The sequence below is a fragment of the Lagenorhynchus albirostris genome, chromosome 4, assembly GCF_949774975.1.
Source record: "Lagenorhynchus albirostris chromosome 4, mLagAlb1.1, whole genome shotgun sequence".
Lineage (NCBI taxonomy): Eukaryota > Metazoa > Chordata > Mammalia > Artiodactyla > Delphinidae > Lagenorhynchus > Lagenorhynchus albirostris.
In genome coordinates, this window is record NC_083098.1 from 114,638,822 (window position 1) to 114,665,366 (window position 26,545).

Genomic DNA, 26,545 nt, shown 5'->3' on the forward strand with positions numbered 1-26,545 from the left:
GTTTCTGAAGTTGAATATCTTGACTGACATTTTATTTCCACCCCTGTGACCCCCTAACTTGATTCCTAACAAGATATTGAGCAGGATTGGAAAATCTAATTTTTAATTAATAAAATCTGATATTGTACATTTAAAGTGCAGCAACTGGAGAAATCTGTAAAATAAGTTAAATTGATGTAGTAATTGAGTCCTGGAATTGAGAACTAAAAAGAACCTGAGAATGTATTTTTGGAATATTTCTTGGCCAAAGATCAGGAAAGACTCCCTTCTCCTTGCTAGACCCCCCTTATTTGTAAGACACAAAATGTTTAGAACTTGGAAAAGCAGACATCGGTTAGAACATTTTTTCAGCAGTGCCCCTTTTATTTTTGAGGTAATATTAAATAATAATTGAATACTATCCATACTGGTTTGAAGTTTCTGTCTGTGAGCTGTTTTATATATCCCAGGAGAAGAGAAGCCCCGTCACTCCCCTCTCTGCCCTCTGACTTCCAGCCCCCAACCTTTTAGAAGGAGCAGCCAAAGGTAGGCTCCCAAAGGTCACAAGGTCCACTTGTGAATACAACCTGTTCACTGCATCTCTCCTCACCAGTGACCTGCCTTTCTCTTTTATATCCAGAAGAGTTCATAATAGTGACGCCTAATTGTAACTCTTCCTGTCGAATTTGGGGTGCTGAGAGACAGGCTTCTTATACCTTCCAATAAAAGTATCATAAATTAGGAAGAACCCCCAAATTCTCATAACACAGATCAGGATATGAAGGCTCCTTACATGATTCTCTTCTTCAATAACGTATGTAGATTATTTCTCTGGCACTGAATGGCCTAAATCTTGTAAAACCATGTGCTGTTAAGTGCTATTGGTCAAATCCTTCTTCTTTCCTGATGAAGGAAGAATAGTTTCCAGGCAAATGACCCAGAAGCATATTCACCTGCAAGTCAGGATTGTCCAAAGGCCAATCTAGTGCACCTTCCAAACCAATGCTGGAATTACCACCACAGTATGTTTCCCGAGGTTTGATTATGAAGCCTCTGTCGGGACTCCTGAAATGACTGGGCCAGGGACAGAGGAATGCTCACTATTCTTAGTGTCTCTTCACTTTCTAGGGGCAGTCTCTTTACATTGAACCATTAACTCTGCTATGATAGTATTTCTCCAGTTGTCTTAGCTCTGGGGTCAGCCAAGAGAACATCCTCTCTTTATTTCCACTTCCATAAGTGTGATCTGTGCACTTTTTCCCCCATACAGAGTCTTTCTAAGCCCTTTTGTAAAGCTCTGCATCCTTAAGAAGTAGTGTCAGCATTAGAGATGTCTTACACATCAGTTACTAGAATCATATTAGTTTTAAAGGAAATAAAATTACTTCTGCAACTAGAGACGACAATGAAAATTAAGTTTGTGATGACATCAGGCTTGAAGCAAATCCATTTACACACACACATACACACTGCCCCACTATCTGTCACTGCTCTGATTTCATCTGTGACCTAGTTGTGGCTTCCAAAATTTTACATCACCATGGGGAAGCTCATCCTTGAAGATATTTAGCTTTCTTACATTTTACTTTATATAAAACCTTGGCTACATGTGAGGCTTCCCATTTATCTCAACATCTCCTCAGCACTGTGATTTTTTTAATTAGAAATTTCCGTTTGGCAGCTCAAGTATTCTGAAATAACAAGATATGCATCCCATTGAAGATGAGCTGTGAAAAATCTTAGTTGAAATTTGTTTAACCTACCACTGCCTCACTCATCAGAGATTCTAACTGTGAACTGAAAGACAAATCTCAATCATGTACAGTTGTTTTCATGGAGATTTGTGTACCACCCACTGAGAATGAGGGGCAATTATTTTTAATAATAGAGACAAAATTGGAAGGTGTTCCACTTACTAATTAAAAATCTTCCCTTGACTTAAATGTGTCCAAAAGAAATTCTGAACTATGATTTTATGCATTTTATCTCTAGCTGAAGACCAGGTTTATAACCTAATATAGTAGCAATGGGATATTTTAAAGACTAGACATGTCAATTTTTTTTTTTTTTTTGCGGTACGCGGGCCTCTCACTGTTGTGGCCTCTCCCCTTGTGGAGCACAGGCTCCGGACGCGCAGGCTCAGCGGCCATGGCTCACGGGCCCAGCCGCTCCGCGGCATGTGGGATCTTCCCAGACCGGGGCACAAAACCGCGTCCCCTGCATCAGCAGGTGGACTCTCAACCACTGCGCCACCAGGAAAGCCCTATGTCAAATATTTTTTAACTGACCTGCTAGAAGTATTCATTCTCACACCTCTTCCTTCTCATAGTTTCATAGGATTCCAACCTTAAGGGAAACTTCCACACATCACTTCCCAAGAACACACGTGAAGACACTCTAAGCCTTTTCCCTTGCTAACAATAATCCTGCAGTGGCGTTGTTTGTAATGAAGGAACCAGAAATCTCAACAGAATGCCTCACACATACATGTTTTCATTTAACAGAAAAGATGACCTCACAGGCTGGGTGTTCCACGGCTGAGACCCTAACTCAGGAGAAGGAACATCAGAGAATGATGGCAAAGCGTTCGAAAATCATCAAGGAGCTGTTACAGACAGAAAAAGACTATCTCAATGATCTAGACCTGTGCATTCGAGAAGTGGTTCAGCCCTTGAGAAACAAACAGGTAAATGCAACTTTGAGGGTCCCCCCTGCCGCCACCCATATCCTAAACAGGATCACCAGCACCATGAAATCGGCACTCAAGTGCATCAGGGTACTCTCTGCCACAGCGACGGTGGAGTGATGGGCCTCCTCCCCTGAGGCCCTGGGTGTGAGCTAGCAGAGGCATCCTCAGACTCAGACTTCTGTCAACACAGGGACACCCAGAGTCAAGGAAACTGTATTCTAAACTATGGGGGAAAGGAAACTCAGTTTTTGCCATTTTGAAATTTCAATGTGTTCTTTCTTGGATTCCTGTGGAACTGCTAACAAAATGTGAGCAATGAGTTTTTAGCAGTTTGGGAACAACGCATTTAATTTGATCCAAAGAAGTCAAGGTTTCAGAAGAGAAAAATGTGGGGGTTTTTTTCTCCCCTACATTGAGAGCTCAATTAAACTTATGACTATTAACTAAGTAAAATTCAACACAGAAATTAACCTGAATGTAAGATAAAAAATTTATCTTTGATAGGACTGTCCTCAGACAAAACTTGAGGTGTTTGTAAGTTAATCATTCTCCTCCTTTTTAATCAAGGCCTTTTCAGGGAATTTCTTTCAGGCAATTAGAGTAAAGATACAAGGATGTTTGTGTGTGTGTATATATATGGTCACTAGAGCGGTAAGTGGTCCTCATATACAATTCAAACAATATACAAAAACCATAAACCATAAACAAAAACATAAAGTAAAAATGATCAGAAATTCCACTACTCAAAGATAATCGCTATTCACATGGTTGGGAACATCCTTTCAGACATCAGTTTGGATACTTACATATCAACACACACATATATATTTTTACATAAATGTAATCAGAACCACACATGCTACTTTGTAACATACTTGTTTCATTCAGCAGTCTGTTGGGTGTATCTTTTCATGGCCTCTAACACTTTGCAATGGTTTTCTACTGTTACTGATGCAGAGACACACATATTTTGGGTACCGTCACCTTATCTGCATAGAATAAATTCTTAGAAGTGGAATTGCTAGGTCAAAGGATATGCATATTTAGGATTTTGATAAAGATTGCCAACTGACAACCAAAAACTTGATACTGTTCTAATTTTCATTCCCATTAATATTGCTTGAGAGGGTGCTTCTCTGCAGCCTCTTTAAAGCTGAGCATTATTGGTTTTACAAACAACAATTAAGACCAGGTGCCTTCGATTTCTTCTGACAAATACCTTCTTATATATTCATCAGCCATTTCTATTCGTTTAATCCCTATTCATATCCATGTCTGCCCTTTAAAAAGTTATGGCTTGTCTTTTTCTTACTGTTTTATAAAACCTCTTTTTACATTAGGGATATTCTTTTTCAACCCCGCATGTTGAAGCTAATTTTCTCAGTTTGTCCTTTGCCTTCTAACCTTGATTAAGGTTAAAAAGTCAAAACCTTCTTTATGGTTTATTCGTTTGTTTTTGCCATGTTTAAGTGGTCGGATATATCCAACTTTGTGGATTCTGGGTTTGGCATCGTAACATGTACCCCATGATTATAAAAATATGGTGAGTCAATAGTTCCAGCATCAATTATTCAATCTTTCCCCAGTACTTACAACATCCAGAAGCAAAGTTTATATTTCTTAGCACAAGACTCTTCTCAGAAATAATAGAAAAAGTGTCTGGTCTACAAATCAGGGAAAACCAGTGTAGATCAAGGTGACCTTTGATATAAAAGGTTTTTTTTCTTTGTTTGGTTTAGGACAATGTATAAAGAAAAGTGGCAAAGCAGGCTTGGCATATTTCCTCCTAGGGAGTCATCTTTAGTTTTCTTCCCTCATGACTTTTTATTAGGTACTTACTATTTGTTGGGTCCTGTTCCAAACACTTCATTAGTATTCTGATTTAATCCTCTTGCAGTTCTCAAGTTAGAAGGCAACTTTCTGAATCTGGAAATTTCTTAGTAATTCTGTAAAAGCAGGAATAACATTCATGGTCATGATAACAATTTGCTCTCAAGTTTCATTGCTAAATATATAAAAATATTTTTGGTGTGTTTTTCATTTAATATAAACTAGCTGCACTGATGCAACCTCTATTCTGGCAGATATCCAGAATAGAGATCTATAATTATTTGAATAATTATTATTCATAATTATTCAAATATTGATTTTAAATGCACGTGGCTTTAGACTCTACCACTATCTACCCTCCCTTACGGTACAGTCCTAACCAGTCACTCCTATCTTTGAAAAAATTTAAACCTAGCTCCATGTCTCCATAACTTCTCTCTCTCTCTACCTAATTTTGCCATCCATTTTTGGTAATTTCAACATTCAGGCAAATGATCGACGCAGCCTCCCAGCCTCTCACTCAGTTATTTGACTGGTTTATATCCAGCGATCTTTCCTCAACCCCATCTCAGCCACTTGTTCCAGGGCCACATCCTACAACCATCATTATCAATAACTTCACACCCTCAGAATCAGAATTCCAGGCTTACCGTTCTCTAACCCCCATGTCCTCTCTTTCAGCTCACTCCCGCTGCTATAGCCGACAATTTCCTGATGCCGCCAGGACCTCCACCCTACTGAGCTCATCACTGCCTTTTCACGTGTTCATCAAGCCCACACCTGGTTTAGTTCCCATGGGTCCTTCATTTTAAAAATCACTCCTTGCAGATGAACTCAATTCCCTTTTCGCTCTCTTTCCATTTACTTGCCTGAAAACACCTGCCCTCCATGAAGTTCCATTTTCTGCCTACATTCTACCTTTATCCATGCAGCTAAACGAATCTCTTAAAATTCATGACCATTTCCTTCAAGTAGGCCTCCCAGTAATGTCTCTGAAAGTATTCTTTCACATCTTTTTCTTGCTCCTCGCATCTCAAACACTCCCTCTTTTCTTTGAACTCTCAGCTAACACACTTTTCCATCATTTCATTGAGAAAATAGACACAGTAAGAAGGTTCAAACACTTCCATCACCAAGTCTACCAAACTACCTGCATCTCTACCCATATAACCTGGCCAGAAAACTTCTCTACTAATGCAGGATTCTATCCCCTCAAGCTTACTCCAGAATTTTAGTCCTGACAGTGTCCTTTTTCTGTCCTGCATAATTGATTTTACTCTCCCTATTGGATCTTTCTCATCATTGTCTATCTTAAAAAACAAAAACACAAACTCTCTCTTGATCCTAAAAGAGTCGTCTATATTCTCTATCTTTATTTCTTTCTAAGTTGAATATGAAGTGTTTAATATGTATAAAAGCAAAGGTGATTAAGACATGTTTCAAAATAAGCACAATTTACCAAAATTCTGTCCCTGTGATGAGTTAATGATCAATATAAAAAAGACTACATATATAAGAAAATACCTCCCTTTGAATTCATAATCCATTTTTGTATCAAATGGAATAAGATGTTTATTCAGAATGAAAAGGTTCTCAATTTTACACCATCTACTACACTGGTGCGTTAAACTGGTGTCCCCAATATACATGCCGTTGCTGAGCTGTACTCTTGTGTATGCTCTCTAATTTTTTTGTGTTTTCACTTTTGTTGTCTTTCTTAATTTTTGCTTCCTATGTAACTCTTAGGAGCAATTCTAAGAATTGGTGTTTCAGACCATGTAGAATAAAATGTTTCCATTATGGTGACATGTCGTTTATTTATTGGGCATGTTTAACTTTGGCTCTCAATACTTTGAATTACCGTTCTCGTAATTCTAACTCAGATTTCCTTTATTATGCTATTGAGATTGCTTATAGCTTCTTGATTTTTCACATCTGGCACTTCCCTTTGTTTAGTTATCTTTCAGTGCTCTCTGCCTTCCTCGTGGAATTTAACTTCAGTTCAGTAATCTGTATGTCCTCTCCACTAATGTAATAGCAATCAGTGGGAGGTTTCTAAGGTCTCATGTCTGATCAACCTTTTCCCCACTTCTCAATGCTTTTAAGCTTTGGTTAAGTAAATAAATGCTCAGGAATTCAGATGATTCTTATAAACATTTATATGCGTGCTGAGGTAGTTAATTTATGCCACCAGTTCGTTAACTTTACCACCTTTTCATTGTTCATTAGGTTTTTCATGTCCTCCTTCCCTCCTAAGCATTTCAGTACCATGGGCTTTGCACACAAGCCACCTGTCATCAGTTAGTGTCAAAATTTAGAAATTAACACATACAGTTTTCATGTTACCATGGAAATGGTCTGCAAACCGTGCTTAGCTAAACCAGAGGCAACATAATTAAATATTTTACACGTACAGGCTAGGCTAGAAGGGACTTTGGGATGTCATCTGATGGATGTCTTTTCTCTTGTTGAGAAGACTGTCTTTTCTGCGTTGTATTTCCTCCATGTCTTCTTTCTACGCAACTGATCCATGTCTTTTCAGTCCCAGAAGAAACAAGTCAGTTTATAAAAGTGAATACAGGAAGAAGGAAGTTGAAAACTGAGAAAAGCACTGCTCTGAGTGAACTTGCATGAATGAATCAGGGTACAAATGAATGTCTGGACCCAGCGCTTGACCAACACCTGTTTTGTGATAATTGTAGTTATAAAACTTGATCTTAATTTCAAGGCTTTTCTATAAACAAAACTTCACCTAACTGAAAGCAAGGTCAAATCCAGCAGTTACATCTTCTTTAGTGACAGCATTGTGAGAGGTTTTGCAAAGAAGGCAAAAATTATCCACAACATTCAGTGTTGAGACATTTGGTGGGAAACTGGTACTATTATTTATTATCCAAATAGGGCTATAGAAGAGACTCTACATTTTTGGCAGTAAGTCAAACTAAATCAAAACCAGAGTAAATTAACCTAACCATGGAAAATAATTTTATGTGTAAGGAAAGGACCAAAAAGTGATTGAAAATAATAGAGAAATTTAAATACATGTTTTTACTTTTCTTAGTTTTTAATTATTGTTTTATTTGTAAAATTCACATAATACAAAAATACCAAAGATCTCAAGGACACGATAACATCTTATAGCTATTTAGTTTCCTTTTCTAGAGGCAAACACCATTACCAGCTTCTTTTTACCCCTCTTAGGGTATTCTATTTATGTATATATATATATTTGAATTAGTCAATTTTCATCTATGTAATAAGAAAGTTATATGTATTTATTTTGGATTCACTCATATTTGATCTAATTGTGTGAATTATACTTGACATTTTGCGTTTTCTGAAAAAAGGGCAAATAATTTTGTACTGACAAGAGCTCAATTGGAATTTTCTGTTAAAATTTGGATACCCTTGGGCTTCCCTGGTGGTGCAGTGGTTGAGAGTCCGCCTGCCGATGCAGGGAACACGGGTTTGTGCCCCGGTCCGGGAAGATCCCACATGCCGCGGAGCGGCTAGGCGAGCCATGGCCGCTGAGCCTGCGCGTCCGGAGCCTGTGCTCCACAACGGGAGACACCACAACAGTGAGAGTCCCGCGTACCGCAAAAAAAAAAAAAAAAAATTGGACACCCTTTACGGCAGCAATTTTGTAAGTAATTTTCATTAGAAAAAATATATAGAAGAAAATAATCACCTATAGCTTTACCACTTAGAAATAAGCACTATAAATATTTTGGTTTATTGTCTAGGTATATACAGATATACCCAAATATTTTGTGAAATTGTAATCATACCATAAATACCCTTATGGAACCTCTTCCCCCTGAGAAATATATTTACATGTTTTATTTTAAGCCATAAATAACAAAAAGTAATTTAAATGGAAAATACTTTATTTTCTTTATTGAGGGCCCATAAATTTGAGGAGAACAATATCAAGCTCTCTCTGTATGCAGAGCCCCTTGATGGAAAATGGTGCCCACAAGTATTATCATGCAAGTCTATGTGTCATGATGGCAACTGTTCTGTGTGATATATGTGACCTATAGTACACCGTATTGACATCCTACCAAAACCCTCTCCCTCAGTGTCCAAAGCGGGTGAGGGGAGGCCTGGAATAGGAGAACATGAAAGACAGGGAATTAGAGAGGACAAAACTTTAACTTGTTCTGTTTTTTTTTTTTCAAAGGGGCAAGGGAGGGAAGGGACCACAGGGCCCAGGGAATCAGTTTCCTGCTCCTGTCCCCTACTTGAGTGAAGTTGCTATAGCTTAAACTATGATATCAACCCTGATAGAGAAGCTTATGTGTGAGGAGAGAACACGGAGCAGATCAAAGTATCTCTGAAGGGGGACAAGGGAGAAGGAGGGTGTAAGTACATAATGATAATAAAAATACTGTTCAAATACTGTTCAAATAATGTCATGAAAATCTGTATATAACAGAAAGATGGCCATGGCCCAATTGATGTCCTATGAATTTTAAGCTATAGTTACTACATTTTAGTTTAGTGAATGATTTTTATTTTCCTTAGGAGTTTGCTGTATTTTAAATGGCTCCCTACTCACCAGAATGAGTCCATTGCTGTCTTATATAAAGGGGACTCTAGCTTCAGCACATGTTCTGGGAATTTCTCAGGCTTCCATTTTCTGCCTTTTCATCTGATGTTCCTGGTTGGACATTCCTGGTGTCTGTCTTGACCCCTCAAATCTGAGTTCTACCTCAATATCCAGGGCCTGGCTGCCTTTCTACCTGAAAGCTGCTCCCAGGAGTTATACAAAGCACAGAGGCTGGGCAGCAGACCCTTTGGACAGCCTGCTTGTCTCACAATTTTAGTTTTGCTCCTTGGATGCACTCTCTGAGATTACTCTTAGTGCTGTCTGAATCGCCTCCTTAATCCCCTCCCCAGCCCAGCTCTCAGACACCCACTTCTCCAAAAGAGGAATTCAGATAATGCAGTGAAATGAAACTTTGCCAATCTCACTGAACAAAGAACAGAATTACAGTCATGATAATTCACTGAAATACAAGATAAAAGAACCAAGGCAGAAGTATTTTATCTAGTAATTATTAAAATATACCCAGCTCTCATTTATAGATAGATAGGTAGATAAATTAGGTTTCTCAAAGCTATTTACTAAAACTTTGCCTGCATAACAAATAGAGGAAATCCTAGGTGAGCAAATATCTATTGTCATAAATCTTTAAGTGTCATAGGACTCCTGTCAAAATTGTCTTCTCTAGCTGTCACCTTCACTAAAAGACTTTTACTGCTGTCAGAAATAATAGTCATTCACTTTTGCTTAATAGGCAACCATGCAATTTTTGCCCTCCTGTTTTTTCTATTACTGTACCCAGCTACTCTTTTTTTTTAAGACTTAGAGCACTTTTAGATTCACAGCAAAGTTGAAGGGAGATGTTCCATATACTCCTTGGCCTCACACAGGTATAACCTCCCCCATTATCAACATCCCCCACCAGAGTGTTAGTTTCGTTACAACTGATGAACCTACATTGACACATTGTTATCACCCAAAGTCCAGAGTTCACATGATGGTTCATTTTTGTGTTGTCTATAGGTTTTGACAAATGTATAATGACACGTCATTATGGTATCGTGGAGGGTATTTTTACTGCCCTAAAAATCCTCTCTTATTCCCAGAATGTCATATAGTTGGAATCACACAGTATGTAGTCTTTTCAGATTGACTTCTTTCACTTAGTAATGTGCATTTATGGTTCTTTCTTGTCTTTTTATGGCTTGATAGCTCATTTCCTTTTAGGGTTGAACAGTATTCCATTGTCTGGATGGACCACAGTTTATTTATCCATTCACCTACTGAAGGGCATCATGGTTGCTCCCAAGCTTTCACAATTATGAATAAAGCTGCTACAAACAACAATGTGCAGGTTTTGTGTGGACATAAGTTTTCATTCCACTTGGGTGAAAACCAAGAAGCATGATTGCTGGATCATATGGTAATATGTTTAGCTTTGTAAGAAACCACCAAATTGTCTTCCAAAGTGGCTGTAATATTTTGCATTCCTGCCAGCAATGAATGAGAGTTTCTGTTGCATCACATCCTCACCAGCATTTGGTGTTGTCAGTGTTCTGGATTTTGGCCATTCTAATAGGTGTGTAATGGTGTCTCATTGCTTTAATTTGCATTTCCCCAGTGACATATGATGTGGAGCATCTTTTCATATGTTTATTTGTCATCCGTAATCTTCTCTGGTGAGGTGTCCATTAATATCTTTGGCCTATTTTTTAATTGGGTCGTTTGTTTTTCTATTATTGAGTTTTAAGAGTTCTTTGTATATTTAACAATCTTTTGCCAGATGTGTCTTTGAGAATATTTTTCCCATTCTGTGGCTTGTCTTCTCTTTCTCTTGATATTGTCTTGCATGGAGCAGAAGTTTTTCATTTTAATGAAGTACAACTTATCAATTATTTCTTTCATGGATCACGCTTTTTTTGATGTACCTAAAAAGTCATTGCCATACTCAAGGTCATCTAGGTTTTTTCCTATGTTATCTTCTAGGTTTTTTTCTTAATAATTTTGCATTTTACATTTAGTTCTGTGATCTGTTTTGAGTTAATTTTGTGAAGGATGTAAAGTCTGTATCTAGATTCATTTTTTTACACATGGATGTCCAGTTGTCCCAGCACCATTTGTTGAGAAAACTATCTTTGCTCCATTATACTTCCTTTATTCCACTGTTAAAGGTAAGTTAACTATACTTGTGTGGATCTACTTCTGAGCTCTTCTATTAATCTATTTGTCCCTTTCCCAATACCATACTGTCTTGATTACTGTAGCTTAATGGTAAGGCTTGAAGTCAGGTATTATCAGTATTCCAACTTTGTTCTTCTCTTTCAATATTGTTGGCTATTCTGGGTCTTTTGTCTCTTCATATAAACTATATAAACTTTAGAATCAGTTTATCAATATCCACAAAAGAACTGCTGGGATTTTGATTAGGATTGCATTGAATCTATAGATCAAGTTGGGAGGAACTGACATCTTGACAATATCGAGTCTTGCTATCCATGAACATGGAATATCTTTCCATTTATTTAGTTCTTCTTTGATTTTGCTCATTAGAGTTTTGAGCTTTCCTTAGATAGGTCTTGTACATATTTTGCTAGATTTATATCTAAATATTTCATTTTGGGGGATGCTAATGTAAATGGTGTTGTGTTAGTAATTTCAAATTCCACGTGTTCATTGCTGGTATGGAAAGCAATTAACTTTTGTCTATTAACCCTGTAAACAGCAACCTTGCAATAATCACTTAGTAGTTCCAGGAGTTTTTTTTTTGTTGATTGTTTTGTATTTTCTACATAGAAAATAGTGTCATCTATGAGCAAAGACAGTTTTATGTCTTTCTTCCTAATCTGTATACCTTTTATTTCCTTTGTCTTATTGCATTAGCTAGAACTTCCAGTACAATGTTGAAAATGAGTGATGAGAGGGAACATCCTTGCCCTGTACCTGACCTTAGCAAATATGTTTCAGGTTTCTCACCCTTAAGTTAGCTGTAGGTTTTTTGTAGATATTCTTTGTCAAGTTGAGGAAATACCTCTCTATTCCTAGTTTATTGAGAGTATTTTTTATCATGAATAGGCATTGGATTTTGTTAAATGCTTTTTCTGTATCTATCATATGATCATGTGATTTTTTTCTTTTTTTAATCTGATGTGATGGATTACATTAATTGTTTTCTGAATGTTGACCTGTCACTGCATACCTGGGATAAATCCCACTTGGTCATAGTGTATAATTCTTTTTATACATTTTTAAATTTAATATGCTAATATTTTGTTGATGATTTTTGCATCTCTATTCATTAGAGATACTGGTCCATAGTTTTCTTTTCTTGTAATGTCATTGCCTGGTTTTGGTATTAGGATAGTTCTGGTCTCATAGACTCACCCAGCTACTCTTTCTGTCTCTGTTAACTTCCAAAATTTTCAGATTGTATTCTAGGCCTCAAATATATTCCACCTTAGTTCACTAAGCATAACTTCTTAAAATCAACTCTGTCTCCTCCATGAAATTGCTGTGAACTAAGTGGAATCAAGATGTTGATTTCTCACAGACATGTCTTATTTATGCAAGCAATCACCATACTCCATTCATAATATGTTCTATAATATCATATCAAAATTCAATGCACACATAGTCTTGCAAGATATTACAGTTGGAGGAACTTGTAAAGGGAACACAGGATCCCTGTAATTTTTATTTTTTACAACTGCATGTGAATTTACAATTATTTCAAAATAAAAAGTTTAATTTAAAATTATAATGCCCTTATTTTTTCTTTCTCTCTTCCTTTCTCTCCTTAACTATATTTAACTTTTAAATATACATGTAAAATTTTATATGCAAGAATGAAAACATTTCCTATGACTCTACCTTGTTTATTCTGCCAAACTTTCCAATTAATTATCTTTTTATTGTGATTTCAGGGAGGAAGAGACTACATTTTTAGTATAAGGATACACATTAAGTTGTTTAGAAGAAACTTTGTAGTATAAAATAATCTCCCAAGTATCTTGGCTCTTTCTCGTGCTATGCTTAGAATACCAGAAATCTTTCTGGATTGTAAAACAAATGGAGGAAAAAACCAACTAAGTCCCTCTCTCCACTTCCACCTCCTTCTCAATCTAGTCCTTTCCCCTGCAGAGTCCAGTAGCTCCTGTGGTCAAACTTCTCAGTAACAGGACTTCACGGAGTGAGTGCAGAGATAAAAGCCAGGCTGATAATATGAAAACAAATGCTGCCCAGAAAGTCAGAAAGCACAGCACTTTATTTTAGTTGCTATATTAAATAAAAGTCTGGAAAAAAATCAAAGCAATTCCTGCTAACTATAATTGAGATGCTGGGAGTAATGACTCAGAAATGCACTTGAATTTCTGATTCTGCTTTGTACTGACTTTTCTGAGCTAATGTGCTGACTTTAAAATACTATACTCTTGCTGGAAATCTTCTTGAAACATTGATACATATATTCTTCAATCCTCTAAAAATACTGAATTTCATGGTTACTATGATCACATCACAATGAAGAATCCCATGATCTATAATGGCCAGGTTAGAACTCCATGTTTTTTAAGATCAAAGACTTCATTTTCACTTTCTTCGTGGAATCTCTACATTTATTACATAGTCTGAGCCATTGTTCCTCCATTATAAGGTCAAATAATTGATGTTACATTAGAAAAGTAAAAAAAAATATTTGCAAATGAAGCAACTGACAAAGGATTAATCTCCAAAATTTATAAGCAGCTCATGCAGCTTAATAACAAAAAAACAAACAACCCAATCCAAAAATGGGCAGAAGACCTAAATAGACATTTCTCCAAAGAAGATATACAGAGTGCCAACAAACACATGAAAGAATGCTCAACATCACTAATCATTAGAGAAATGCAAATCAAAACGACAATGAGATATCATCTCACACCAGTCAGAATGGCCATCATCAAAAAATCTAGAAACAATAAATGCTGGAGAGGGTATGGAGAAAAGGGAACCCTCTTACACTGTTGGTGGGAATGTAAATTGATACAGCCACTGTGGAGAACAGTATGGAGGTTCCTTAAAAAAGCTACAAATAGAACTACCATATGACCCAGCAATCCCACTACTGGGCATATACCCTGAGAAAACCATAATTCAAAAAGAGTCATGTACCAAAATGTTCATTGCAGCTCTATTTACAATAGCCCAGAGATGGAAACAACCTAAGTGTCCATCATCGGATGAATGGATAAAGAAGATGTGGCGCATATATACAATGGAATATTACTCAGCCATAAAAAGAGACGAAATTGAGCTATTTGTAATGAGGTGGATAGACCTAGAGTCTGCCATACAGAGTGAAGTAAGTCAGAAAGAGAGAGACAAATACCATATGCTAACACATATATATGGAATTTAAGAAAAAAAATGTCATGAAAAACCTAGGGGTGAAACAGGAATAAAGACACAGACTTACTAGAGAATGGACTTGAGGCTATGGGGAGGGGGAAGGGTAAACGGTGACAAAGCGATAAAGAGGCATGGACATATATACACTACCAAACGTAAGGTAGATAGCTAGTGGGAAGCAGCCGCATAGCACAGGGAGATCAGCTCGGTGCTTTGTGACCGCCTGGAGGGGTGGGATAGGGAGGGTGGGAGGGAGGGAGACGCAAGCGGGAAGAGATATGGGAACATATGTATATATATAACTGATTCATTTTGTTGTGAAGCTGAAACTAACATACCATTGTAAAGCAATTATACTCCAATAAAGATGTCTAAACTTCCAAAAAAAAAAAATGAAAGGCACATTTTTCATTTTCACCAAGAACTTCATAAAAAAAAAAAAACTCAATGAAATTTTCCTTACTTTTTAAAAAGTTTGTCAATCAGGTTGGAAAAGTCTATAGTTGTAGAACATTAAGTTTAAAAACAAAAATCACATCAGTAAATGGTGCTGCCAAGCACAATGTCACTGTGTTAATATACAAGATGTAACTGACATTGAGTCATCACTGTTCATGTTCTGATTTTCCCGGGGAGGGACCTTTCTGCTTTGTCATCTTGGAAGACAGTTTGCTGTCAGATTGGATTCAGATTAAGTTGGGTATGGAAGTGATACATCAATATTCTAGTATGTGAAGCTTCTTTTTATAGGTAAGAAAATCTCTTATCTTTGCTTGTTCAGAAGGTCTCAGCTCAAAAAATAAGGGATTTTTAAAAATCCTTGAATTACAATTTTATGATGGAAACTCTCCCCCGTGTTGTTACATTTGTAAGCACCTTATGATCTCCATTTCAGGACGACTCTATTTTTCTTTAATTTTTATAATCTATAGTCCAGGTCAAAAAATGCTGGGCCAAGTTAGGAGATAAATGAATGCATTTTCCATTTCAGTGCAGGGGTTGGAAAGCTCAAAATTGAAAAAGAGAGATGTGATACACAAATCTGTTTTAATATCTAGGAAAGTCATCCCTTTAGCCTGGGTAACAAGATGGTGCTCATCATCTCACTTCTCAGAACTGAGATGCATAAACCACTATTTTAATCTGCTTTTATCTGTAAAAATAAGCAACAAAATTTCAGTAGCTGTGATTATTAAAATGGTGCTATAAACCTCTCTAATGAAATGCCAGAGATGTGGGGCAACTTTACACATAGATGAACTAAGCATAGATGAACATTGCTGTGCACTTCAGTACAGGGCCATGAATCCTGGACTCCAAAGAATAAATACGAGGTAAGAAAGGAAGCATATATCGGGGAAACACATATTTATTAATAAGCACTTATTTAGGGCTCTTTAGATACAAAGAAGTCGTTGATTACATGAGTTAATTAATAATTAGTTATATGCCATTTGGTGTACACAAAGACATGTGAGACTCATCCTTTGCCCTTAAAAGACTAAAAATCCCTAGTTAAAGGTGACAAGACCCATAGCTATGAAAAGATAACTTGTAATGCAAAGCAACAATTGATTAAGTGCAGACAATAAATGCGGTTGGAGTTCACAGAAGGGACAGATCACTTCCAGATAGATTAAGTACACAATATTTCATGGAGAATGTAATATTTTAGTTGAATATGCAAATTAAAAGATTAAATGTTTGTCAAGTACAAGGCCCTTTATTAAATTCTGCATGGAAATCATAGAAATTTATATCATGGTCCTGCCCTAAAAGAGTTTATAATATGGTCAAGAAAATGACTCATAAACACATAAAAAGCCGAGTAACAATCAAAGATACATTTCAAGGTGTTGCTAGAAATGATCACGACAGAAGGGAGTTTGTGATTAGTTATGCTAATTACTTATGCAGCAAATAATTGCTTTAGACATTAGCAGAAGGAGGCTCTCCTTTCTCAGACCTGTTACCAGCATTTGACAGAAAAGCTTTCTCTTTCTGTGTCCTGGAACTGCACATAAACCCAGTTTGGCCCCTAGTATTCGAATGGCTCCTACTCCATCTCCTTTGCTCGTTGATCCGAACCTGTAAACACTGAAATAGCTCAGGGCTCAGTCTGTGGTCCTCTTCTTTCCTTTGTCTCCCTTCACTCTGTTGAAGATCTGATCTGGTTTCATGCCTTTAAATCCCATCTACATGCTGATGGTTGACAAATTTGTACCTCCAGCCTGGACATTTTCCCTGAAGGCTTTCTTTGCTTGTATCCAGCTCCCAACTCAAACCTCTATGTAATTGTCTACAAGGCATCTCAAATTTAACATGTTAAAACAGAGTTCCTACTTTTCCCTTTAAAATTTGCTCCCCTTGCAGGCTTTCTCACCTCAGTTCTATTTTTTTTAAACATCTTTATTGGAGTATAATTGCTTTACAATGGTGTGTTAGTCTCTGCTTTATAACAAAGTGAATCAGTTATACATATACATATATCCCCATATTTCCTCCCTCTGGCATCTCCCTCCCTACCACTCTCCCTATCCCACCCCTCCAGGTGGTCACAAAGCACTGAGCTGATCTCCCTGTGCTATGCAGCTTCTTCCCACCAGCCATCCATTCCACATTTGGTAGTGTATATATGTCCATGCCACTCTCTCACTTCGTCCCAGCTTACCCCTCCCACTCCCCATGTCCTCAAGTCCATTCTCTAGTAGGTCTGTGTCTTTATTCCCACCTCCCCCTAGGTCCTTCATGACCTTTTTTTTTTTTTTTAGATTCCATATATATGTGTTAGCATACAGTATTTGTTTTTCTCTTTTTGACTTCCTACACCTACCTTCACTAGGTCCATCCACCTCACTACAAATAACTCAATTTCATTTCTTTTTATGACTGAGTAATATTCCATTGTATATATGTGCCACATCTTCTTTATCCATTCATCTGTCATGGACACTTATGTTTCAGCTCCATTCTTACAGTTGCTTGGGAAAAACTCTGGAGTCATTCTTGACTTTTTCTCTCAAACCCTCTATCGAATCTGTCAGCATATTCTATTAGCTCTGCCTTCAAAATTTATCCAGAATCAGGGCACTTCTCACCTCTTCCTTTACTCCCATTCCAATTCAAAAACCCATCAATAACCGCCTAGATTATTATACCTGCCTCCTGATCCATCTCTCTTCTCCATCCTTGTCACAACCAAGCCTCCAGAGTGATTCTTTTTAAAATGTCAGTCAGATAATGTCCCTCTTCTACTCAAAATCAACCAAAATTGTTTCTCATCTCACTCTGCTCAAAACCTAACATTTTTATGTGACCTGTGTGGTCCTACATGAGCTGGCCCCTCATTCTCTCTGACCTCACCGTTTTCCACATTCTGGCCTTCTCAGTGTACCTTAAACAAACCAGGAGCACCAACTGTTTCAAGCCTGTGCTCTTGCTGGTTTTTTTTTCTTTTTTTTTTTTTTTTGACTTGAGTGTTCCTCCCCAAGGTTATGTCATGGCTTGCTCCTTCACCTCCTTCAAGCCTTTACTCAGGAAAATATTCCTTGGCTACCTCACTCTGTCTTACATTGGGTTCCCTTAGAAAAAGATCCAGATAGAAGGATTTTAGAGCAAGTCATTTATTGGGGAGATGACCCCTGGAACAGCATTAAAGGAATGGGGAAATGGGACAGAGAAGGAAAGGAAGACAAGATAGGGTATATTTGTGAGCAGATTACCTCTGTGGCCACCTGGGGCTCATATCCCACTGGGAGGTTGAGGATGCTATACAGAACACACCTGAGGGTTGTCCCATGTGCAGGGTATTCATCTACCAATTCCTGTTAGACACTGCTTGAGGGGGCGCTCCTAGTCTTTGGTTGTGCTATTGAAAATTAGTACTTTGCAACTGTGTTATTAAGTGGAAAAATAATTGGTAAATGTTGCAAAACTTACACAATCCCCTTAGATGGCCTCATCCACAAGAGGGCAGACAGCAGAAGCAAGAAGAACTATAATCCTGCAGCCTGTGGAACAAAAACCACATTCACAGAAAGATAGACAAGATGAAAAGGAAGAGGGCTATGTACCAGATGAAGGAACAAGATAAAACCCCAGAAAAACAACAAAATGAAGTGGAGATAGGCAACCTGCCAGAAAAAGAATTCAGAATAATGCTAGTGAAAATGATCCAGGACCTCGGCAAAAGGATGGAGGCAAAGATCAAGAAGATGCAAAAAATGTTTAACAAAGACCTAGAAGAATTAAAGAACAAATGAACAGAGATGAGCAATACAATAACTGAAATGAAAACTATACTAGAAGGAATCAATAGCAGAATAACTGAGGCAGAAGAACGAATAAGTGACCTGGAAGACAGAATGGAGGAATTCACTGCTGTGGAACAGAATAAATAAAAAAGAATGAAAAGAAATGAAGACAGCCTAAGAGACCTCTGGGACAACATTAAACGCAACAACATTCACATTACAGGGGTCCCAGAAGGAGGAGAGACAGAGAAAGGGCCAGAGAAAATATGTGAAGAGATTACAGTCGAAAACTTCCCTAACATGGGAATGGAAATAGCCACCCAAATCTAGGAAGTGCAGTGCGTCCCATACAGGATAAACCCAAGGAGAAACACGCTGAGACACATAGTAATCAAATTGGCAAAAATTAAAGGCAAAGAAAAATTATTGAAAGCAGCAAGGGAAAAATGACAAATGACATACAAGGGAACTCCCATAAGGTTAACAGCTGATTTCTCAGCAGAAACTCTACAAGCCACAAGGGAGTGGCATGATATACTTAAAGTGATGAAAGGGAAGAACGTACAACCAAGATTACTCTACCCAGCAAGGATCTCATTCAGATTCGATGGAGAAATCAAAAGCTTTACAGACAAGCAAAAGCTAAAAAATTCAGCACCACCAAACCAGCTCTACAACAAATGCTAAAGGAACTTCTCTAAGTGGGAAATACAAGAGAAGAAAAGGACCTACAAAAACAAACCTAAAACAATTAAGAAAATGGTCATAGGAACATACATATTGATAATTACCTTAAATGTGAATGGATTAAATGCTCCAACCAAAAGACACAGGCTTGCTGAATGGATACAAAAACAAGACCCATATATATGCTGTCTAAAAGAGACCCACTTCAGACCTAGGGACACATACAGACTGAAAGTGAGGAGATGGAAAAAGATATTCCATGCAAATGGAAATCAAAAGAAAGCTGGAGTAGCAATACTCATATCAGATAAAATAGACTTTAAAATAAAGAATGTTACAAGAGACAAGGAAGGACACTACATAATGACCAAGGGATCAATCCAACAAGAAGAAATAACAATTATAAATATATATGCACCCAACATAGAAGCACCACAATACATAAGGCAACTGCTAACAGCTGTGAAAGAGGAAATAGACAGTAACACAATAATAGTGGGGAACATTAACACCTCACTTACACCAATGGACAGATGATCCAAAATGAAAATAAATAAGGAAACAAAAGCTTTAAATGACACAATAGACCAGATAGATTTAATTGATATTTATAGGACATTCCATCCAAAAACAACAGATTACACTTTCCTCACAAGTGCGCACAGAACATTCTCCAGGATAGATCACATCTTGGGTAACAAATCAAACGTTGGCAAATTTAAGAAAATTGAAATTATATCAAGCATCTTTTCCGACCACAATGTTATGAGATTAAAAATCAATTACAGGGATAAAAACCACAAACACATGGAGGCTAAACTATACGTTACTAAATAACCAAGAGATCTTAAGAAATCAAGGAGGAAATCAAAAAATACCTAGAGACAAATGAGAACAAAAACATGATGATCCAAAACCTATGGGATGCAGCAAAAGCAGTTCTAAGAAGGAAGTTTGTAACAATAAAATCTTAGCTCAAGAAACAAGAAAGATCTCAAATAAACAATCTAACCTTATGCCTAAAGAAACTAGAGAAAGAAGAACAAACAAAACCCAAAGTTAGTAGAAGGAAAGAAATCATAAAGATCAGAGCAGAAATAAATGAAATAGAAACAAAGAAAACTATAGCCAAGATCAATAAACCTAAAAGCTGGTTCTTTGAGAAGATAAACAAAATTGATAAACCTTTAGCCAGACTCATCAAGAAAAAGAGGGAGAGGACTCAAATCAATAAAATTAGAAAGGAAAAAGGAGAAGTTACAACAGACACCACAGAAATACAAAGTATCCTAAGAGACTACTACAAGCAACTCTACACTAATAAAATGGACAACCTAGAAGAAATGCACAAATTCTTAGAAAGGTATAACCTTCCAAGACTGAACCAGGAAGAAACAGAAAACATGAACAGACCAATCACAAGTAATGAAATTGAAACTGTGATTAAAAATCTTCCAACAGGGCTTCCCTGGTGGCGCAGTTGTTGAGAGTCCACCTGCCAATGCAGGGGACACGGGTTCGTGCCCCGGGACGGGAGGATCCCACATGCCGCGAAGCGGCTGGGCCCATGAGCCATGGCCACTGAGCCAGCATGTTTGGAGCCTGTGCTCCACAACGGGAGAGGCCACAACAGTGAGAGGCCCACGTACGGCAAAAATATATATATATATATATTCCAACAAACAAAAGTCCAGGACCAGATGGCTTCAGAGGTGAATTCTATCAAACATTTAGAGAAGAGCTAACACCCATCCTTCTCAAACTCTTCCAAAAATTGCAGAGGAAGGAACACGGCCAAACTCAATCTATGAGGCCACCATCACCCTGCTACCAAAACCAGACAAAGACAATAAAAAAAATTAAATTACAGACCAATATCACTGATTAATATAGATGCAACAATCCTCAAGAAAATACTAGCAAACAGAATCCAACAACACATTAAAAGGATCATACACCACGATCAAGTGGGATTTATTCCAGGGATGCAAGGATTCTCCAATATATGCAAATCAATCAATGTTGTACACCATATTAACAACTTGAAGAATAAAAACCATATGATCATCTCAATAGATGCAGAAACAGCTTTCGACAAAATTCAACACCCATTTATGATAAAAACTCTCCAGAAAGTGCGCATAGAGGGAACCAACCTCAACATAATAAATGCCATATACGAGAAACCCACAGCAAACATCATTCTCAATGGTGAAAAACTGAAAGCATTTCCTCTAAGATCAGGAACAAGACAAGGAGGTCCACTCTCACCACTATTTTTCAACATAATTTTGGAAGTCCTATCCACGACAATCAGAGAAGAGAAAGAAATAAAATGAATAAAAATTGGAAAAGAAGAAGTAAAACTATCACTGTTTGCAGATGACATGATACTATAAATACAGAATCCTAAAAATGCCACCAGAATACTACTAGAGCTTATCAATGAATTTGGTAAGGTAGCAGGATACAAAATTAATGCACAGTAATCTCCTGCATTCCTATACACTAATGATGAAGAATCTGAAAGAGATTTAAGGAAACACTCCCATTTACCACTGCAACAAAAACAATAAAATACCTAGGAATAAACCTACCTAGGGAGACAAAAGACCTGTATGGAGAAAACTATAAGACACTGATGAAAGAAATTAAAGATGATACCAACAGATGGAGAGATATACCATGTTCTTGGATTGGAAAAATCAATATTGTGAAAATGTCTATACTACCCAAAGCAATCTATAGATTCAGTGCAATCCCTATCAAATTACCAATGGCATTTTTTACAGAACTAGAACAAAAAATCTTAAAATTTGTATGGAGACACAAAGGACCCCGAATAGCCAAAGCAGTCTTGAGGGAAAAAAACGGAGCTGGAGAAATCAGACCCCCTGGCTTCAGACTATAGTACAAAGCTACACTAATTAAGACAATATGGTACTGGCACAAAAACAGAAACATAGATCAATGGAACAAAATAGAAATCCCAGAGATAAACCCATGCACCTATGGTCAACCAGAGATAAACCCATGCACCTATGGTCAACTAATCTATGACAAAGGAGGCAAGGATATACAATGGAGAAAAGACAGTCTCTTCCATAAGTGGTGCTGGAAAAACTGGACAGCTACATGTAAAAGAATGAAATTAGAACACTCTCTAACACCATACACAAAAATAAACTCAAAATGGATTTAAGACTTAAATTTAAGACCGGACACTATAAAACTCTTAGAGAAAACATAGGAAGAACACTCCTTGACATAAATCACAGCAAGATCTTTTTTGATCCACCTCCTAGAGTAATGGAAATAAAAACAAAAATAAACAAATGGGACCTAATGAAACTTCAAAGCTTTTGCACAGCAAAGGAAACCATAAACAAGATGAATAGACAACCCTCAGAATGGTAGAATATATTTGCAAATGAATCAATGGACAAAGGATTAATCTCCAAAATATATAAACAGCTCATGCAGCTCAATATTAAAAAAATGAACAACCCAATCCAAAGATGGGCAGAAGATCTAAATAGATATTTCTCCAAAGAAGACACACAGATGGCCAAGAAGGACATGAAAAGCTGCTCAACATCACTAATTATTAGAGAAATGCAAATCAAAACTACAATGAGGTATCACCTCACACCAGTTAGAATGGGCATCATCAGAAAATCTACAAACAACAAATGCTGGAGAGGGTGTGGAGAAAAGGGAACCCTCTTGCACTGTTGGTGGGAGTGTAAACTGATACAGCCACTATGGAGAACAGTATTGAGGTTCCTTAAAAAACTAAAAATAGAATTACCATATGATCCAGCAATCCCACTACTGGGCATATACCCAGAGAAAACCACAATTCAAAAATACACATGCGGGCTTCCCTGGTGGCGCAGTGGTTGAGAGTCCGCCTGCTGATGCAGGGGACATGGGTTCGTGCCCCGGTCTGGGAAGATCCCATATGCCGTGGAGCGGCTAGGCCCGTGAGCCGTGGCCGCTGAACCTGCCCGTCTGGAGCCTGTGCTCCGCAACGGGAGAGGCCACAACAGTGAGAGGCCCGTATACCGCAAAAAAAAAAAAAAAAAAATACACATGCACCCCAATGTTCATTGCAGCACTATTTACAATAGCCAGGTCATGCAAGCAACCTAAATGCCCATCGACAGACGAATGGATAAAGAAGATGTGGTACATATATATAATGGAATATTACTCAGCCATAAAAAGGAACGAAAATGGGTCATTTGTTGAGACGTGGACGGCTCTAGAGACTGTCATACAGAATGAAGTAAGTCAGAAAGAGAAAAACAAATATCGTATATTAACGCATGTATGTGGAACCTAGAAAAATGGTACAGATGAACCAGTGTGCAGGGCAGAAGTTGAGACACAGATGTAGAGAACAAACGTATGGACACCAAGGGCGGGAAGCTGCAGGGGGGCAGGGATGGTGGTGTGATGAATTGGGCGATTGGGATTGACATGTATACACTGATGTGTATAAAATTGATGACTAATAAGAACCTGCTGTATTTAAAAAATATATAAAATTCTAAAATTAAAAAAAAAACTACTACTAAAAGAAAAAGAAAGGAAAAGAAAGAGAATACACATTTTCCAAACTAGTAAATGAGGAAAACAAATTTTTTTTTTAAATTCAGTCCAGGGCTTCCCTGGTGATGCAGTGGTTGAGAGCCCACCTGCCAATGCAGGGGACGTGGGTTCGAGCCCTGGTCCGGAAAGATCCCACATGCTGCAGAGCAGCTGTGCCCGTGCACCACAGCTGCTGAGCCTGCACTCTGGAGCCCGTGAGCTGCAACTACTGAGCCCACATGCTACAATTACTGAAGCCCATGTGCCTAGAGCCCGGGCTCCACAAAAAGAGAAACCACCACAATGAGAGGCCCGCACACCGCAACAAACAGTAGCCCCTGATCACTGTAACTAGAGAAAGCCCATGAGCAGCAACGAAGAACCAATGCAGCCAAAAATAAAATAAATAAATAAAATTTTAAAAGAAAAGAATTGGTAAATGTTGAGCCAGTTCTTTCCAATATCACTATTTTTTTTCAGATATTATATGTGAAGGAAATAGATGTTCTGTTGAAAACGATAACAGTTTTGTTTGGTTTGTTGGTTGGTTTGGGCTGGTTTGTTCTTATACCTCATAAGCTCTGAGTCTGAGGATGCAGGGAGAAAAAGGATAAGCACACATGAGTAATACACACACACAATAAATACTCAAGTTATCAAAGCACAAAAATGTTTACCCCAGTTATTGTGCTCAGCCAGAGCCCTTAAATATAATATTGTGGCTGACTTGGGTGCATAAAAAATTTACATATTTTACTTATAATCTCATTGGTTGTTTCAAACAGTTTCCAAATTATTTTTTCCTGTGTTTCCACAATGTAACTCAGGGTTTATTCTAAAAGAATTTCTAAAGGGTCACAAAACCTACTGAATCTTCAATTCAGATGGGCTATTCTTACCAGTACTATTTGTCTGCTGAGAATTTCATATAAAATTCTAAGTAGGAAAGGACAGGGAGCCCGAAGACCACCTCCAACCACCACCAAGGAACTCTTTCCTGCCTGTCCACGAGTTAAGGCAGATAAGAAAAAGAAAGCAGGGACCCTTGGTCTACTCTCTACCTTTTATCCGAGGATATCAATATAAGCACCTTCCTTTTCTATTATTAGCCAAAAGAAAGTTTGGGATGAACTTCTCAATCCTCTTCCTTTCTCAGAGGCCTCCGGAAGTTATCAGATTTGACCACAGTCTCTGGTCTGGCCTTCACTCACCTCTCTTGGCTCTGTTCCTCCTCTTTCTCATGCTGAGAAGTCTGTCCCAGTGTCCCAGCCTTACTTTCTGTAAAGGGATGGACATCCCTACACTGATACAGGCCTGTCCACATAAATGTCTTCTGGCCTGGAACATTTCCAGGCAGGTATCAGGTAACTTGGGAATTGTTTGTTGTTGTTAGCTTGCCTTCCATTTTTTTTTAACATCTTTACTAAAAAATGTTAATATAATTGCTTTACAATGTTGTGTTAGTTTCTGCTGTATAACAAAGTGAATCACCTGTATATACACATATATCCCCATATCCCCTCACTCTTTTGTCTCCCTCCCATACTCGCTGTCCCACCCCTTCCAGGTGGTCACAAAGCACCGAGCTAATCTCCCTGTGCTATGCAGCTGCTTCCCACTAGCTATCTATTTTACAAGTGGTAGTGTATATATATCCATGCCACTCTCTCACTTCGTCCCAGCTTACCCTTCCCCCACCCCATGTCCTCAAGTCCATTCTCTATGTGTGCATCTTTATTCCTGTCCTGCTCCTAGATTCATCACATACCATTTTTTTTGAGATTCCATATATATGTGTTAGCATACAGTATTTGATTCTCTCTGCCTGACTTACTTTACTCTGTATGACAGACTCTAGGTCCATCCACCAAAATACAAATAAATCAGTTTCATTTCTTTTTATGGCTGAGTAATGTTCCATTGTATAAATGTGCCATATCTTCTTTATCCATTCATCTGTCAGTGGACATTTAGGTTGCTTCCATGTCCTGGCTATAGTAAACAGTGCTGCAGTAAACATTGTGGTACATGTCTCTTTTTGAATTATGGTTTTCTCAGGGAATATGCCCAGTAGTGGGATTGCTGGGTCATATGGTAGTTCTATTTTTAGTTTTTAAAGGAACCTCTATACTGTTCTCCATAGTGGCTGTATCAATTTAAATTCCCACCAAGAGTGCAAGGGGGTTCACTTTTCTCCAAACCTTCTCCAGCATTTATAGATTTTTTGATGATGGCCATTCTGACTGGTGTGAGGTGATACCTCATTGTAGTTTTGATTTACATTTCTCTAATGATTAGTGATGTTGAGTATCCTTTCATGTGTTTGTTAGAAATTTGTATATCTTCTTTGTAGAAATTTCTATTTAGGTCTTCTGCCCATTTTTGGATTGGGTTTTTCATTTTTTTCTTATTGAGCTGCATGAGCTGCTTGTAAATTTTTGAGATTAATCCTTTGTCAGTTGTTTCATATGCAAATATTTTCTCCCATTCTGAGGGTTGTCTTTTTGTCTGCTTTACGGTTTCCTTTGATGCGCAAAAGCTTTTAAGTTTATTAGGTGCCATTTGTTTATTTTTGTT

The 26,545-nt window shown here is 37.8% G+C and overlaps 1 protein-coding gene across 1 annotated transcript in view; it reads left to right on the forward strand.

Moving 5' to 3' along the window:
• ARHGEF38 (Rho guanine nucleotide exchange factor 38) overlaps positions 1–26,545 on the forward strand; it is a 154,208-nt gene that overhangs the window by 36,924 nt on the left and 90,739 nt on the right. The window contains exon 2 of the mRNA XM_060147371.1: positions 2,484–2,665. Coding sequence (XP_060003354.1) covers positions 2,484–2,665 — 182 coding nt within the window. The remainder of the gene's footprint in view (positions 1–2,483; positions 2,666–26,545) is intronic.